At 42.0% G+C, this 17,143-nt stretch overlaps 1 protein-coding gene across 1 annotated transcript in view; it reads right to left on the reverse strand.

Moving 5' to 3' along the window:
• The window catches only part of BCL2L13 (BCL2 like 13), a 38,347-nt gene extending 21,750 nt beyond the window's left edge, over positions 1-16,597 (reverse strand). The window contains exons 1-5 of the mRNA XM_088164579.1: positions 16,505-16,597; positions 11,166-11,345; positions 2,927-3,037; positions 1,822-1,978; positions 283-352 (exon numbers count right to left, since the gene is read on the reverse strand). Coding sequence (XP_088020705.1) covers positions 283-352; positions 1,822-1,978; positions 2,927-3,037; positions 11,166-11,295 — 468 coding nt within the window. The 5' untranslated portion in view covers positions 11,296-11,345; positions 16,505-16,597. The remainder of the gene's footprint in view (positions 1-282; positions 353-1,821; positions 1,979-2,926; positions 3,038-11,165; positions 11,346-16,504) is intronic.
• Between the last annotated feature and the right edge of the window lie 546 nt (positions 16,598-17,143).

Here is a 17,143-nt window from a genome sequence, read left to right on the forward strand (position 1 = left end):
AGAAAGAGTGTGAGAAAGTGCAACAGGAATGTAACAGGGCAACAAAACTACCCACTCTGTGCACATCTACCACTCTGAGAATGCAACTTATTTCATACTAATTTAGTAAATCAAGTTCTTTCATATCTACCACTCTGAGAACGCAACTTATTTCATATTAATTTAGTAAATCAAGTTCTTTCTATTTTTGGCCCTCTGTGAAGCACAACTGTACCTAGTACAAACAATATGGACATCAAGGAGACATGAGACATATCCAAGTGCAAGTCACTGCTCTGGTACCTTGTTCCATCCACTGGCATGAGCAGCTGCCTCCTGCGTGCGCTCCCGATACTCCTGATACGTCACCGGCCTAAAGAAGTTAAACCAACACCCAAAGTCATAAAAAGGAAACAAAGGAATGTGAATAAAAGAAAGTTCTCAGTTTCCAGAGAACACAATCTTTCACGTGTATTACAGCAAGTAATTTTCAAGACCCAGCAAGTCTTGTGTTTCAGGACATAAAACACCAGCAGCAGACAGGGTCAGGGAGGCATCACCTTTCACACTTTGATATAACTGGTTACGTGAACTTCCTAATAATTTGATACTCTACAACTTAAAAGACATTAGATCAGTAGGTTCTCTGATATGCTACAAAATTCTAAGCTCTTGCATATGTTTTTTTTTATAATCTAAGACTTCAAAGACAGAACATTCTAGTAAGAAATTAATACCTGAGCTAGAAGCCAATGGAGAGTAAAATTTTGTAAGCAATACAGGTTATGGACTAACACAGACTGTTTGACTGCATTAACATTATATTAGAGTTGAAACTTTTATTTGCAAGATACAGCACTTTTGATCACAAAACCCATTCATACTTCAGTAGAAACCTCTATTCTAGATTTATCACATCCCTGCTTCTCTGAATTGGGATGATGAAATGCCTCAATTCCATACTCCTTCCTCCAAGATCATTTGGCATCTAAGAGTCAATAACAGCAAAGTCTTTCTCCCAAGTGAAAGCAGAAGATGCATTGCTTTCAAAGCAGCTGTCCTCAGCCAGATCATTACAAAAGACAAGTTCAGACTTCAGTTTAATGGAAATAGTGGTAACTGGCACTGGACAGAAAACTGCTTATTGAACTCCAGAATGTGTCATGATCTAACAGCCTACTGTACCATAACACTTGTTTATATGCATGTCAGAGAGCAGGGAAATATAAAGCCAAATTAGTAAGAATTGCAGCAAATAGCACTACTCTAGCAACAGGGAGAAAATAACAGAGTTAAAGCACAGTGGGGAAAACATAATTTGAGTTTGTCATTTTAAGGGCACTCTCCTGATTTCCTTGGTACACGAATTCTTTGAAAACAAATCTAAATCAATCAGTGGGATGAGAAGAGCAGGAACAGCTGCAGGAAGGATATTATCAAGAGATTAAACAGTAACTCTAGTTTGCATTAGAAAAAGGCAACACAGTTTCACAGGCATTTCAGATTTCACGTATGTACATATATAAACAAAAAAAATTACCTGGAATGCAAATATTTTCATATAAAAACCATAGGAAGCCTAGAACATAAGGGTATCAACAAGCTAGAACCACTTAAATGCACGGCTGCATTCATGCAACTCTTCCTAAAGCAGCACCTTCCAACTCCAGCTCTCAACCAACACATTTTGGAGGTCACTCAGAAAAGCCTCAAGTAGTTCACATAAATCCATTAAATTTCAGGCTGGTAACTGCAATACAAGATGCAGTCCCAACTTCAGCATTTCAGCAGCAGTCACAGTGCAAAAGGAAACACCTTTGAAAGAAGCAAATGGAAACTCACTTGTTAAGCAAGCTCTGCAGTGCTTTGTGCAGATGTTCCTTCAACTCCTGGTACACTTTCTCCCCCAGATGAGCCAGGCAGTCTTCTATTGAGCTCTCTGGATTGGCAGGGCTGAACACTGGGGAAGTGTGGCAGTCAAATCCTGTAGTGGTAAATGCTGAGAGAAGAAGGTACACAAAATAAAACAGATTCACAGAAGAACATCAACAGTCTCAGATTTCTTATCCCAGCAGTTTACAGAGTTTACATGAGGGATGAAAAAAAACACAGCTCTGTAGTCATAGCATGCAACGAACAAATCATAGTAAAAAAATGTCCAAATACATTCTGAAAGTGCTACTTCCAAGGCAAGCAGAGATTGAGCTACATTTCCCCACCAGCTCTTGTTTCACAATTGCATCCTAACCAGCAAGTTTGCTGAATGTGCAGCTAGTCTCCCATTTTAAGCTGATGCCAACCCAGATGGAGCAGCAGAAGAGCCTCTTTTCATAGTACACTTGCCCACACATAGATATCTCTGCAGCATTAGTAGAGTATTGGTTTTTTTAATATTATTTTATTCATATAACCTTTTCCCTCTCAGTCTAAAACTTCTATGAAAACTCCATATGAATGAGCTTAAACAGCTCTAGAGTGTTTCTATTTCAGATTTCTGACTTGCAACACACATGCCAAGCAAAGATAGGTTTGAAATCATTCCTTGCTGGGATTCCTATAAAAGCCATATCTACAGGTCAAAGCACATCACAAAAAATCAATGTGGTGGAAGAGAGAAATCTGACAGTTTAAGTCCACACTCCTTGAAATACTAGCTCCTGAGGACTTCTGCAATCGAGTGCAGCAGCTTAAGGGCTGCTTACTTTTCATTATTTACAGCAGCCTATTAAATGTCATCCAGTTGTTTGCTTTGGCCAGGCTCCACCACTCCAAATGGTAACCTTTAACTATTTTACTCCATGTGACAATGTGTACAAATCTTGGGGGGGAGGAGGATAAAGAGATTCAACATATTCGAAAATCTCTTTAACTGGAGTACCTGTTACAAATTAACCACCATTACAGTGCATAGAGATTATGGATTGAAACGGGAAAACCTGAAGAGCACCTTCCAAGATTTCTTCATCGAGATGTTTTAGCTCCTCCTCGATTTCTATTTTAATCTTCTCCAAAGCCTCTTTCTCCAGAGCAGGTTGTGCCATAAGCTGTTGTTGAGTCCCTGAAAGAAACCAGAGAAATAATTCAAATGTTCTAATTTCATGTTTCCAACAAGGTAGACAATGGAACGTGGTATTGAGCTATTAGGTATAAAGGAATTTGAGGTGAAAATTCGATTTCAGACAGCAACAAGTATGATCCCTCCAGAGGACTTATTACAAAAGTTTTAATTACACAAACCCAGAAACAGATAAACTTCCAGGTCTATTCCAGGTAGAGCTGGTGCTTTAAATAAAACTTTTTTAAAAAACCAAACAAACAAAACCCCCAAACAAAACAATTGTAAGGCTACAAACAGAATACATAGGAACTTTAAAAGCAACATCTTCAATTTAAGACCAAAATCAAACCAAGGCACATTAACAATCAGCCACTATACTTAATACACTTATCAAACGACACCAAAACAAAGCAAACTGGCATAAGCTTGATTTTTAGTAGAAAAATATAAAATTTATATTGATGCCAGCAAAATCTACAACATTCTCAGAGCAACTAAGCAATGACATCAGTGAAGAATCCTGAAACCTGTCAACTGTGCATCATTTCCCTGGCCATGAGGAGTCTACAGGCCACAGTTTAATACTGTGGTCAGAAGTAAGATGAGAGGCAAAGGACCTCAAAATTCTCCATCAGTTGTCAATTTTCCTCTCCTAACCCAGAAATTTAGGAATTTGAAATGGCTACATATCCCCAGAAATTCACCTGCCATAGTTTGGGATCACAAATACATTTGCTATGTGCTGACTCTAGATATTGGTAACAAAAAGTTGTTTCAGCCTTATCAGTCAGGGTTACATAGACTCTCAATCATTTTAATCATTATGCTGTACCAAGAGACACAAAACTGTTTCCAAACCAACCCAGGTCTTCAGGACATTTGAATTTCTGCACCTACACCAAGGGCTACAGTTCTACCTAGACATCCAGACAATGTTCTGCTCTAGACATTCTTCACTCAGTTGAAGAAAACACAAAGGGAAAAGATTTGTATCTCTAATGTTGGTATTATCTGGCACAATTTCCTCCTCATCACTTTCACTTCACATCCAGATCTTCAAGTAAGTCCTGTAACAGCCAGTGGAGCTTTCTGGCACATCTTCTTTCATTCCTGTTTAGAAGGCATCTAAATCATAATTCGATGGTCTTGTGAATGACAGCTTTGTGGTGTGTTTTCTTTGGTTTGTTTCTCTGCTGGAACCCACTTTAAGTGTTGTCTTGCCTTCCCTGTTCTTCCACAATGGACACATATAATCACTAAACTTAATAAAAGGGTGTGTGAAAACCATAAAAGCAGTTAACACACACAGATGTGTGTGCATTTTCTGTATTTAAAAACCCACTAGACAATAAGCTTTCGATGTCTCCTACAATTTAAAAATATGTTAAAAATCCACAGTATCAACCCATTGAACATGTGTTAATGCTTAAAAACTCAGCACAAGAATCCCTCTAAACCAATGTATGCTTAAGTCAGTATAAACTGTTTTCATGTATTTCTGTGACCAGTCTAAAGGAACAAATGACAGCCTGTTTAATTCCCTTTGACTTTAACCACACATATTTAGAATAACTTTACTTAGCTTCTTAAATCCCTTTCCAAGTAGCATCTCTTTGCCACTCTGAGTAATAAATTCCAGAGAGGAGCAAACTGTTCCACCTTTTGGTTAATGCCCTGTCAGTCCCTGTCAGTTGCTTCTTTGAAGAACTGAACCGCTGTTCTGGAGTCAAGTACAACAAGTGTGTGCAATGCCAACCCCTGTGTGAACCTGTGCTTTCCCCTTGTAGGGAAGGGACAGAGGGACAGACCCATTCTCGCAGGACTAATGTGACGATGACCACCCGTGACAAGCTGTCATACTTGATAAGAAGTCACCCAGAAAATGGAAGGAAGAGAAATTCCACTGCTGCTAGTCAGTTATCTAAACAAAAGAGCTGTTTAGATAATCAGCACTGCAGTCAATGGTTTCCATCTCGTAACACCCACAACTTTGCAGCAGCTGCTGATTCCAACAGCACCTGACTGTTCAGTCATGCCAAAACATCAAACCCTACCCCATCCAGAGCAGTGACTTTGCACTGTTTATTCCCCGAATAAAGAATGGATTTCAGCTTTCTGCATCTCCTAGATGTTGACTGCTACCAACAAACACTGCACACAGCACTGGAGAACATCAACAGCAAAGGTCCTAAGTAAGAAATATCTTTTTTCTCAATTAGCCAACTTCCAAGTCACAAACAAGTAAAAGAAAACAGTAAAACCAGCTTATTTTAGATGAGAATACATTTTCATTATCAAAGATGCATTTCTGGTCACACCAGAAATGGTGTTTGCAAGGGCCACAAGCACTGAATGCTTTCCTGTGCTCAAGAAATAGGTTTGCCTCTTGTGGGCTTTTGCTAAACCAACTCTGTGAGGCTTCTTCCCAACCCAGAGGCACAGCAAACCTCTGTTACACGTTCTTACACAACCAAGTTAGTGCATTCTACTCTCTATTTATGGAATAAATGTTCACTTTGGCACAGTTATGTTCCTGTTAAGATTTTGGGTTTCAGCTATTTGGAAGTAACCTAAAAAGTAGAGGAAAATGTGTTCTGGAAGTCCATCAGGGAACATCAGACTAATAAGTAAATGTAATACTTCAGTAAAACTCCAGAAGCTCAGCAACAATACAAGACTAACCCGTTTGCCAGGTTTGATCCCAGGAGGAGGAGGGATGGGAAGTCATTAATCAGAGCTACAGAGTCTGCACATCTCAGTCTACAGTGCTTGAGCCAAAACTTCAGCTAAGGGGGACAACAGCAACTATAAGGAGAGACTGAAAAGACGTTATGTCTTTTTAATTCAAGGGAATGAAGCATGATTAGAAAAGAAAGCCACTGATGTCACAGATTGCTCCTGATTTTTTTCTTTCATGTCTGTAATTTTAATTTAGTAGTATCTTTGTTTTCAAGTTCTCCTAGGTGTATATTAACTTCTGTACAGTTGACTTAAATATTTACTTTCAGCATGACTGTAATATTTCTTTAACATCACAGGCTTTTTAAAACATTAAGTAAGACTCTAAAATTACTGTAAGCACTGAAAAATGACAAAGATATATAAAATCTCTTTACAAATGTATTTCTCTGTTTCCTTAATGAAAAGTACATCCATTACACCAGCAAACTCCAGACCAGGGACTGCCACACATTGATGGAGCCCTCAATTTCAGAAATGTTTGCAAGAAGCTCTTTATAAAACATAAGAAGGCTCAGCTTAAAAGAAACTGAAAAAGTCTAACATATTAAAAAGAGACAAGATACTGCCAACTAATGCTTTTTTTTTCTTTTTTTTGGGGTAAAGATGAGGCTTAATCAAGTGAGAATTCGCACCTCAAAAAGCTCCTTTTCCTTGCCTCATTTCAGGGAATAGCTCCCTTATTACCATCACTGCTCTGACCTACAATGTGAATCTTTACCCAAACAGGTATGCTTTCCCTAAGAGGAAGGCCCCTAACAAGTACATTCATCATCTAAGATAAAACAATCTCAAAAACTCCGTTTCTTACAGGCCAACAGTAGGTACCATGTGTGTGGGAAACCAGGAAAATGGCTTGATCACTAACTACATACAGCATCTCAAATGGTAATTCTAAAAAGATAATAAATAGTCAAAAGGACATTGTGCATGATAATTGGATTAAAGTACTGTGGATAGCATGCACCTCAGGGAAACTGTAAAACTGTCAAAACCTTGTGCACCTCTTGACTAATCTATGTCACCATGTAGTAGTAGCACTGACTAGAAATCTTTCAGATGCTCTGTAAATTAAGGGATTATTTAAGATTTTTCAAACTTCACCTCAAGTAAAACACAGAAAAGCCACTTTTCTTCACAGTGTTTATTGTAGCCACAAGTTCATGGGATGGTGTCAAGCAATGGGAGAGCAGATAAAAGAAAAGAAATACATTAAAAGTCACTCCTTGATAAAATACAAAGAAACAAAATACAAATACATTGAATCACAAAACCCAAAGTACTTTGACTCACTTGTAAAGTTAGTAATACTAACAACTGCAGCAGAGTAGAAACTTCTGTAAATAGAGTGGCCTCAGGGGAAAAGGTATAAAGATGATTTCCAATATTTAATAATTATTTTCTGTGTCTGAACCAGCACTTCTAGGTATGAGAAGAGTTCTGAAAAAATACAAAGCATCACTCCACAATCTAAAGAACAGATAACTGAGAGCTTCCACACATTTTAAATACCTGTACTCATCTGTTGCCTCAAACCACATCGACTTACAGAGGTGATGTTACTCTATATGTTTTATCAATTTATCTTATTTGTTCACCTACCTGAAAACCTTCCAAAAAGTACCAGAATTTACTGCTAATGGATTTTGCTTTAAATAAACTGCAGTGACTGTTATGCAGAATCACTATTCTGGCAAAACTAATAGGAAAAATCTCTCAAAGCACTGGGCAGTTAAATTTGCTGGATTTATCTCTGGAGACACCGAAATCCACTACAGAATATTCTAGAGCTATAATGTTAAAAGATTGGCTTGTCCAGTAAAATTGTCTTTTCTTCAAGAGTCTGGAATAGTGTGGATAGCTCTCTCTTCGGTCCCTGTGCTGAAATGAAGATAGCAAAATAAAAATTTCCAAGTGCCCATCAGGTGTTGATTTAAATCAACCTTATTTGCTTGAAGCCAGAAGTGATTTCAGTGCTTGTAATTGAAGCCATTCTTCTTGCAAAAAAACCAAGACCAACCAAGAGCCCCAAAAGGAAACAGAGCAACAAAATTTTCTACATAATTTCTCTGAATTTTCTATTCACTGAATAAAACCCTCCAAAAGCCATGTCTTGCAAAGCACATTAGGCCTGAAAAAAATGAGAAGTTTTACTAACTCAACTTATCTTAAAGTTTTATTCTTATCTCAGTTTTTGAAACAGAAAGACGTACACCAGAAAAAATAATAGTACAACGTGCAGGAAAAGAGAGGCAGATGATGGGAGGAGAGAAGGACAGGGAACAAATAAAAGCATTCAATCTCTTCTACCAGAGATAAAATAATATCACTCCTGCTGGGAAGGATCACTTTCTTGGTTGGGTGTTTTTCACACACCAGGTACCCCATCTAGTTTAACTGGAGTGATGAAACTTCACTGAAATCTGGGAGACTGCTGTACGAGGAGACTCAAGGGAAATACAGAAATCCTAACAACACCCAGTGCACTTTTTTTCCTCACCTCCCATGTTCTGTATACATGCAATGGAAAGGCAGAAGATCCTCCAGTGGGTAACACAAGGTGGCTGGTACTGGGATCCTGAGCTGAACTGCCCTCTAGAGGAGTCCTTCACTCTCCCACTCAGGCACACAAGGAGATTAATTTAGCTCCACCAGGGCAAGTTACAACTTGTCTTCCTGGATACTCCCATTACACTGAGTATGGCTCAGAAAACAGACCAGGAGTACAGTCTTATTTGGATCAGAGAAAAATAAATGAAGGGAAAGTACTGCAAACCAGAGTCAAGGCCTCATATGAATGAAACACAAGATACAGGAGTATTCTGCAACTGGAAACAGGCAAAATTGCTGCTTCACTGCTTCCCATGCAAGGTCTGTCTGCACAATAACCAAATCAAAGAAAATAAGATTAAGGACAGGTGTTTTTTATTGGAATCCTCTCGATTCACAAATCAATGATGTTCAGCCATAGAGTAGAAAGACTCCTGACCAGCACTCTGAAGTGCCACAGAAATCCACAATGGAAGGAATCTGGGATTACTCCAAGTGTTGTATCAACAACTGGTGATGGTGCTTGGAAAACACACTGCCAAGCAGGAAGCAATGCTGTGCTGTTGTTAGCCCTGCTGTGTCTCTCACCAAACCCACAAGTCTCCTCCTCATTTCCATTTGCCAGCTTTCCCATCTCTCTTGCTCTAACCAGGTTTTTCAGCTCATGCACAGGACCATAACACTCAGCTAAACCTCCCAGCAGTGCATTAGGCAGGGCAGGAAATATCCATTATGGACTGTGCTCCCCTCCTAGGGGATTGCAGATTACAGCAAGCAGGCATCAGCCAAACATCAAGGAGATACACTGGGTGTATTAATGCTCAATAGTCAATGGAGATACACACAGCACTCTGAAATAACCACACACAGCCCAGGACTGCAGCTCAACACTGCTTAATTACAAGCAAGGTGAGAAAAAGTAGGAGAAAGGATTTTTAAAATGTAGCTAGCAGACAAAAGAAACCTCTCAGAAGCAGAAAACCATCAGCAGCAAAAGTGAGTTAGGAAAGAATGAAACAAATCCTGAAGCAGATAAATAAAAGATAAGGTGTTTGCTTAGTTCAATGCAGCCTGAACTCCATTCAAAACATTACAAAACAGAATGAGAAACAAGTTGGCAAATTAAAAGTAAGGTAAAATGATTTAATCCAGAAGCTTTGATCTGAAAGCAGCAAAAACACTGAAAGAGAGACCTAATTAAAATGAAACATGACCAGGAGAGGAAACATTGTGGTCACTGTCTGATTTGGGGAATGAGGTGGGGAAAATGTAGGCAGATTTCCTTTTTAGAAGTCATAAAGTATGAATGCTTTAGAGTATTTAAGTAGCAAATCTAACTACAAACTGCTGTCACACAAGCTAACACATCAAAACAATATCTGAATAGTCCTTTAAAGTGACTACAAAATTGTCGTTTTAAGCATTTGCAGCTTCCCCTTTAGAAAGTTTAAATATACCTCTGTAATTCAGACTAGATGTTTAGAGCTTTCAGTAATGAGAGTCAACTGATTCTGAAATGGAAAGGTTTCACCTCAATTTGCAAACACTTCAAAGGTAACTACAGCCAAATCATTTTTTAAAAGCTTTAGGACTAACATTTTCTTTTCTGAATCTTCTATTTATAGAACAAAGCAGACTGTCACACATTGAACCTTTATATGTACTCAATACAATGAGATGTTATTGCTAAAATAAGCACATTTTTCAACAAAGAGTTTTATGAAACAGCTAAGGTGCCTCTCCTTTCATGAACCACAAATGCAGTCAAAGTGGAAGTAGCAAACATGCCTTAAATATACTAAGGTTAATTTCATGAATAAATATACTAACATGAATTTAATGGATCATATACAATATAACCAGCATGTGCTATGTGCTTTAGTGCCAAACTGAAAAGCAGTTCTGTCATAACTTTGATGTAATCTTTTCTTTTCAGGAATTTCTCACTTCATGACAGGTAAGTTCAGTAAATATGCATTCTTAAATGATTGTTCAAAGAGAAAAAAAAAAGAGATTCTGAAGACTGTCTCTATTTGGTTTGGGGTGTTTTTATCCTCCTTTCATCAGAATATGTCCTGAATCACAGAACTAGTAGTGACTAAAACATCATTAAGAAGTGACAAGTCACTCAGGCAATCTTAACAAACAACATTACTTAAGTGCTTGCCACCACAAAATAAAGAACAGTTTTACCCCCTAGGTTTATGTGAACCACAATCTACCAAACTTCTTTTATTCTGCCTTCTATTTATTTATTTAACCTCTTTTATCCATAAACCTGTCCTGGAAGAAACATCTGACTCCGTGCAGTCCTTGGCTTCTCATCAATAAATAAATAAATAAACAGAAGTAGCATAGGCCACATCTCTGCACCAGCACTGACTGACAACAACAGGAGCCTCAATGTAATAGGGCAAAACTATTTAGCACAGGAGATTGCTCAAGACACCACTCAGTTGATGCCAGTAAACACCACCTCACCCCTGCTTACTTCCACCAGTGCCCCAAAAGGGGCTGAAATTCTCATGATGGCTCAACAAAGGTAACACATATCCATCCCCCCTAGGCTCAAGAAAGCAACTAAAACCATTGACTTGCTCCCTAAACACCAGTCAGCCCTGGCACAGCTCAAATTAACACAGTAATCTACATACAAACAGCTTTGTTTCCATCAGCATCTCTCATCTTTCAATTAAAACTGATTCATTTTTCACTGAACAAACCGAGAGATTCATCACACATCAGGCTCCCATTCTGCATCCCTGCAGAAACACCCGATGAACTAATTGCGAATTCAGCCGCACATGCAAATGGCTGGAGATGAATATGCAAATATTACCTTGAGTTGGAGGAGGAGGAGGAGGAGGATGCTCCTGTGGCTTCTCCTGTGCTAAAAGGCCCAAGTAGCTGAGCACTACGTACTTGGTTTCATAGTGAAATCCTACAGGCACGGCAGTAGCGGACGCCATCGGGGTGGCTGTGCTGGCTGGGGCACGTCGCTCTGGGGAGCCCGGCGAGGCTGTCAGGGAAGAGGCAAGTGCTTGGTTTGTTGGTTTATAAAGCTGCAACAGGTCACGAACCCACACGTAATGAGGAATTATGTAACAATCCTCAAGCAATATCCAGGTTTTTGCCCTGATATCCTATGCATTCTTATTTTAATAAGAACCACGCAGAGTAAACCCAAGTGTGCCCCAGTGCAGCTCCCAGCAGTGGCATTTCTCACTCCTGCCTGGCATGCTCACACTCCCAGGGAAGGAAAATAAGCAATTCCTCACCACATGTCCTCCTCCCAACACCTCCCATCTCAAGCACACACAAAAAAAACCTCGTGTTCACGTTTTGAGGGATTCTGAATGCTTCCTTAACCACAACATGTGGTAAAAAGAGAGATTCTGAGAGATTTCCCAAAGCCTCTCATGAATATTTTCTCTGCCTTCTCAGATTCACTACTCAAAAATTGTAATGCAGAAAAAGTGACCACAATTGCCTCAAATTAATTTTATTGTTCAGCAATGGAAAACATATGGTCAACAGAGTAAATTCAACATTCGTTGTAGGGATTGGAAGAACAGATGTTTGTTCGTCCTGGATTTCTCACCCAGATACTATTAAGTATAAACCAAAAATCCACACCTAACAGCAACATCTGGCCAAAGAACTCCTCCCTGCTTCACTCTAATTGTTTTGTTGCTTTTTTCAACTATCCAAATAAGATATTCAAATATCCACCTGCAGGAAAAACTAAGGTAGAGAGAAATTAAAAACAAAAAGTAAAATCTCAAACAACAATATGGAAGTGGGGAAAAAGCCATGCAACAGATTAAAAGGATGTTTTAGCTCTTCTTATTTGGCAAAGTCTGCATAACTACTTCCAACACGCTGTCAACTTGATGGATAAATAATATTATCCAGGAGTTTCTAACAAACTCTTCAAGTTAAGTTGTCTAGGACTTCAAAGAGTCATTCCAAATAAGCAGTAGCCCATTCTTGGCCACCAGAATGGATGTCTAAATGAAAGGCAGACAAGAAAGTTTGTGCTACAGAACAGCTACTGAATAGGCACTGAGTCAGATAATTTAGGAATGTGAGGCTGCAGTTACATCTAGAAGAAAAAATTTCATCAAGTTCCAAGTTTAAAGCAGTTAGAATAAGCAAAATGCTATATACAGGAAAGAGAAATTGGACCATCTCAAGAGAGCTATGGATTGCACTGGAAATGCCTTGGGACTAAAAGAAAATCTCATGCTCCAAAACCAAAGAACAATCTGCAAATGAAGCCTCAAGATTAAAAATATTAATAATAAACCAGAAAGGAAAGGAAAAGCACTTGCCTGTGTAGCTATTCAAGATGTCTGGGCTAACTTCTAATCCCTCCTCCCTGAGAAGGAATTCAGACTAACAGCAGTTGTCCACTGGCTACGGTGGATAAACAGAAATTCAACTGTACTGTGGCACAGTTGCTGTGGGAGTAGGTAGCTTGGCAGAGAAAAATTTACCACCAAACTAAAAGCTGCAAAAGGAAAAGAATTGGTGTAAAATTGGCTGACTATTCTCTTTAGAAACTCTAGTTTCTGAAACTCATTCAGTACTGAAATCAGAAAAGGGCTCTCTCATGAAGACCATACTATGGCAGCCCTGCCTCTTGCTCCATGTATTTGAAAATGCCTGAAAACCTTTACCAGAACGGTTCAGTTGTGTCTTTGCTACAGTTTGAACCAAAGTAATGTATTATACACAAAGGAAACAATAAACTTGGAGTCAACACTTCATCTGTGCTGCCTCTTCCATCTCAAGGTGCTCCACAGGTAACACATCCTGCTTCAGAAACCTAAGAAATCACAGCAGAGAAGCGACCACAGCTTTTGCACAATACAGTTACCCTCAGCTTCTTCCATAACTGAGATTTTCATAGAGCAAGAGGAAATGGAAAAAAAATAACTGCTCTGAAGACTTTAGGATCCTTTAACAATAGATTTGCTCTTCAGACCCCCACACGCAATCACCACATCACATGTTCACATCACCAGGTGGGAAAGGTGCCATTCACCAAAGAGCAAAAGCTCCCCAGCCTGTTCCAGTTCTGGTTTGTTCAGTAGAGATCCACAGCCCTGAAATCAAAATGCTTCTTGCAATGCCTACACAGTGAATGGGAGCCCTTCCAGACAACCTGAACTGATCTCTCCTGAAAAAAATCAGCCTGACAGATGGTCCAGAGACATCCAGAAACTGTGATGTGGACCAAAGAACAAGTCTGGATATATAACAGATTATTCTTCAAAATATAATTCAAATCAATGCAGAAAATGAAATTTAAAAAGTTGCTCAAAACAAGCATGATATCCAAAGCAGCACAGTGCAACAGGGAGGCCCAGTTCACTAAAATTACAGTCTGCTTGGCTCAGCACTTCTGAGGGGAGGAGGGGAAAAAAAACCCAGAGAGAGAGAGAGAGAGAGAGAGAGAGAGAGAATCAGACCGCTACTTATTTAAATAGTGGCTAATGTTTCCCTGGGGAAAGAATGATAAAAAAATTACCTTGTGGATATATTCTGAGAGGCAGTTTTATACTGACATGAAAAGGGAGACTTAAAAACTTGAATGGAAAAGATCTTCAAATTCACATAAAAGAATATCACGAATGGAAGTGCACTTCAGAATCCCCGGTCTTCCTTTGAGAGAAACTCATAGCACAGTAACTGAATGACTCGTTCTGGATTGCGAATGACTGGTTTTGTTTACAAAAAGAAACACAGAAATATTGACTCAGATACTGTAAATATCTCACAAAAGGCCATTTTTCAGGAATAAGCATTGGAATAAGGATTGAAAAAGGACACACAGCTTGAGAGAGCACATCAGAGGAAAGAGAGCTCTCCGCTAGAGGAGCAAAATGGAAGAGAGTCCAGAAAGTGTTTTCTTAAACAAGCTTGTACAGGAGATGCATGCAATGGAGCAGAGGAAATAAGGTGTTACACAGACTCTCTAAGTCTCAAAGCCAGGGCAAGAGGGTTGCTTCTGGTTTAATAGGTTCTCTGCAGGAATAGTGTCCTTAAAAAGCTTCAGAGATCAGCATTATTACCAATTACTCCCTACAAAAAGAACATCACCTTTCCCACCCTTGGGGGATAGAAGGCTATACCTGTTGAAGCTTACTTAGCTTGTCACTCCTCCGGCCCTGCTGTCACTTGTTTCATGTGGGCTGAGCTGCTCAAGCGACCTGAGAGCAGGAGTTGCAGCAGGACTGACATTTCCCCATCTGTCACGTCCTAATCCACGGCAGAGTTATAAATTGGATAATGGGCAGCACCAGCCTACCAATGAATACAGCGAATATAATCCCCAGCCATGAGGCCAGGCTGTGTTTCAGCCCCTATCTGTAAAACCCTACTGTGCATCAAGATGTGTTCATCATTCAAACCCCAAAATGCAACATCATTGCTCTACTGCCCAGAGCAGTCCAGCTGGTTTTTATAAACGAAACAGCAGGCAATGTCACCTATGGATTTCAGAGACATCAGATTTCCAAACAGCAGCACCACGGCCCTCAGTTTCCACTCCAGTCACTCCAGAGCTGGATGCATTCCCCACCTAGAGAGCCAGGGTCACCAGGCCTCACTCACCAGCCACAAACCCAATCACCCCGCGATGGTGGTGGCTCAGTTTCTGCTGTGGCAGAACACCTCCTGCTGCTGCTGAATTATTGCAACACACGCACAGCCTTGGCCAGCGAGCGCTCAGCCCAGCACGGGCAAGCACAGAAGCAACACGACAGCAGCACTGCGGCTCAGATCGTTTTTGGGGCCGCCTGACATCGATATGCTCACGGTTTGGGTCGTCTTCCTGACATCAGACTCGGCAACAGGCTCTTAGCTGAGCTCTGAGCTCAGCTGCGTCTACAGCCTCGGGTTTGCACGGTGCTCTGGATCAAACCCACCGAATTTCAAGGAGCTGCAGGTCTACAAAACCACACCCCACATCAACAGGATGGAAAATATTCAGGCACTCTGCAGCCTTAGCAGGAGGCTTGTGTGGGGATTTCGGGTGAAACTTGCATGTGTGGACTAGTTTAACCTTGCAGCAGTTTGTCTCTGAAAACACTTCCCATAACAGGCAGGACTATCCAAAGCACCCAGTAGTGATCAACTTGGGAGATAAATTCTCCGGAGTACTTTTCCAACTGAGTATGACTAAGAGATTGTTTATAATAAACTAAGAACTACTCAGTTCAAACGTGTCAGTTCCTACTGGAAAGGAATCAATACTGCAGCCACTACTGATCCTCTGCTGGCACTTAAGGGATGGAAATACTGGAAAACATAATTGTTCTTTATGTGGACAGTGGTTGTAGCTGACCTTTGACAGAAACGCACTTAAGTGAGCATTCTAGGCAAACGGTGTGATTTCTCTTCTAAGAAGAAAAACAAAAGCTGCACGCGTTATCCACACAAATATCCCCAGCCCTTCGCAGCTTCAAACCATCTCACTGCAACATTAAATTATGACAAAACACAGCTTTTATTAACGAACTTCCATTCACTTTCTGTCTCAACGTGCCTGTTTGGGTCTGAGTATCCGAAAAAAGCTCTTCCAAGTTTCGGCAGCGCCGGAGCCGCCGGCGGGAGCGCAGCGTGAGCCCCTCAGTTACTACGGCGATGAATGAGATATTTATACCCGGCGGGCGGGCACGGCGCCGGGATGAGTCACCGGCGGGGCCGTGCGGGACTCGCAGCCTGCGCGCTGCCGCGGGCCCTGCAGCGGGGGAGCCGCCGGCTCTCCGCCGCCAACGGGGGCCTGGCACGGCCCCCTCGGCATCGCTACCGGCCGGGTCCGGCGGTGCCCCGGGGGTGTCCCGGGGGTGTCCCGGGAGCAGCGGGGTCCGCACGGCCGAAGGGGCGGGAGCGGCACCGGCCGCCAGGGGGCGCGCCTGCCCCCGCCGCGCCCCCGCCGAGACGCGCGCGCCCGGCTCGCGCCCCCCCCCCCCCCTTCCCCTCCTGTCAGCCCGGCCCTCGCGGACAAGGGGTGCGCGCGCGCGTGAGGGGCACGGGAGCGCGCGCGGGGGCCGCCGCCGGTACCCGCTCCCCCCACCGCCCTTAAATTAATAAATAAATGCAGACAGAGAGGTCGGGAAAGACATAAATAAACAGCCAGCCCGCCCCGCTCCCACGCCCGTTCCTCACCTGCGGGCGCCGCGGGGAGGAGCTGGAGGAGGCGGAGGAGCGGCCGCAGCTCTCGGGTCGCTCCCGCCGGGGGCGGTGTGGGGAGGGAGGGGGGGGGGGGAGGGCGGGGGCGCGCGCGCGCTCGCGCGCTCGGCCGGTGCGCGGGCTCTGCCCTAATTTGCCGCCGCCGCCGCCATGATGGAGGGGGCGGGGGCAGGAGCGCGGGGCGCGGCGCGTGCCGCGCGTCACGGCTCGCGCCGGAGGGGAGGGCGGGGCCCGGCGGGGGCTCCGCCCACATGACGTCACTCCCGCGGTTCGGGGCTCCCGGTGGTCGCAGGGACTCGGTCACCGGGATGGGTTCCTGCCAACCTCTCCCGTTTTCCTCATGGATTCGGAGGGAAATTGGACTGAACTCTTGGCAGTTCGGTCTCTGCGGCCCTGACCTCCAGTCACGTGGGGTTAGGTGGATCAGAGCCCCAAACCGAACCCCCCAGCAAGGCAGGGGGCACACGGAAAAGAAACAGAGCCTGGATATAATTCCAACTGTATTCGCTATTTTATTTTATTGATATTTATTTTATAATGATAGACATCATTATCATTTACTATTATATATTATTTCTTCTTTATTTAAATTTGGTTTTAATATTATTTAGATGG

Source organism: Sturnus vulgaris, chromosome 5, assembly GCF_052056855.1.
Source record: "Sturnus vulgaris isolate bStuVul1 chromosome 5, bStuVul1.hap1, whole genome shotgun sequence".
Lineage (NCBI taxonomy): Eukaryota > Metazoa > Chordata > Aves > Passeriformes > Sturnidae > Sturnus > Sturnus vulgaris.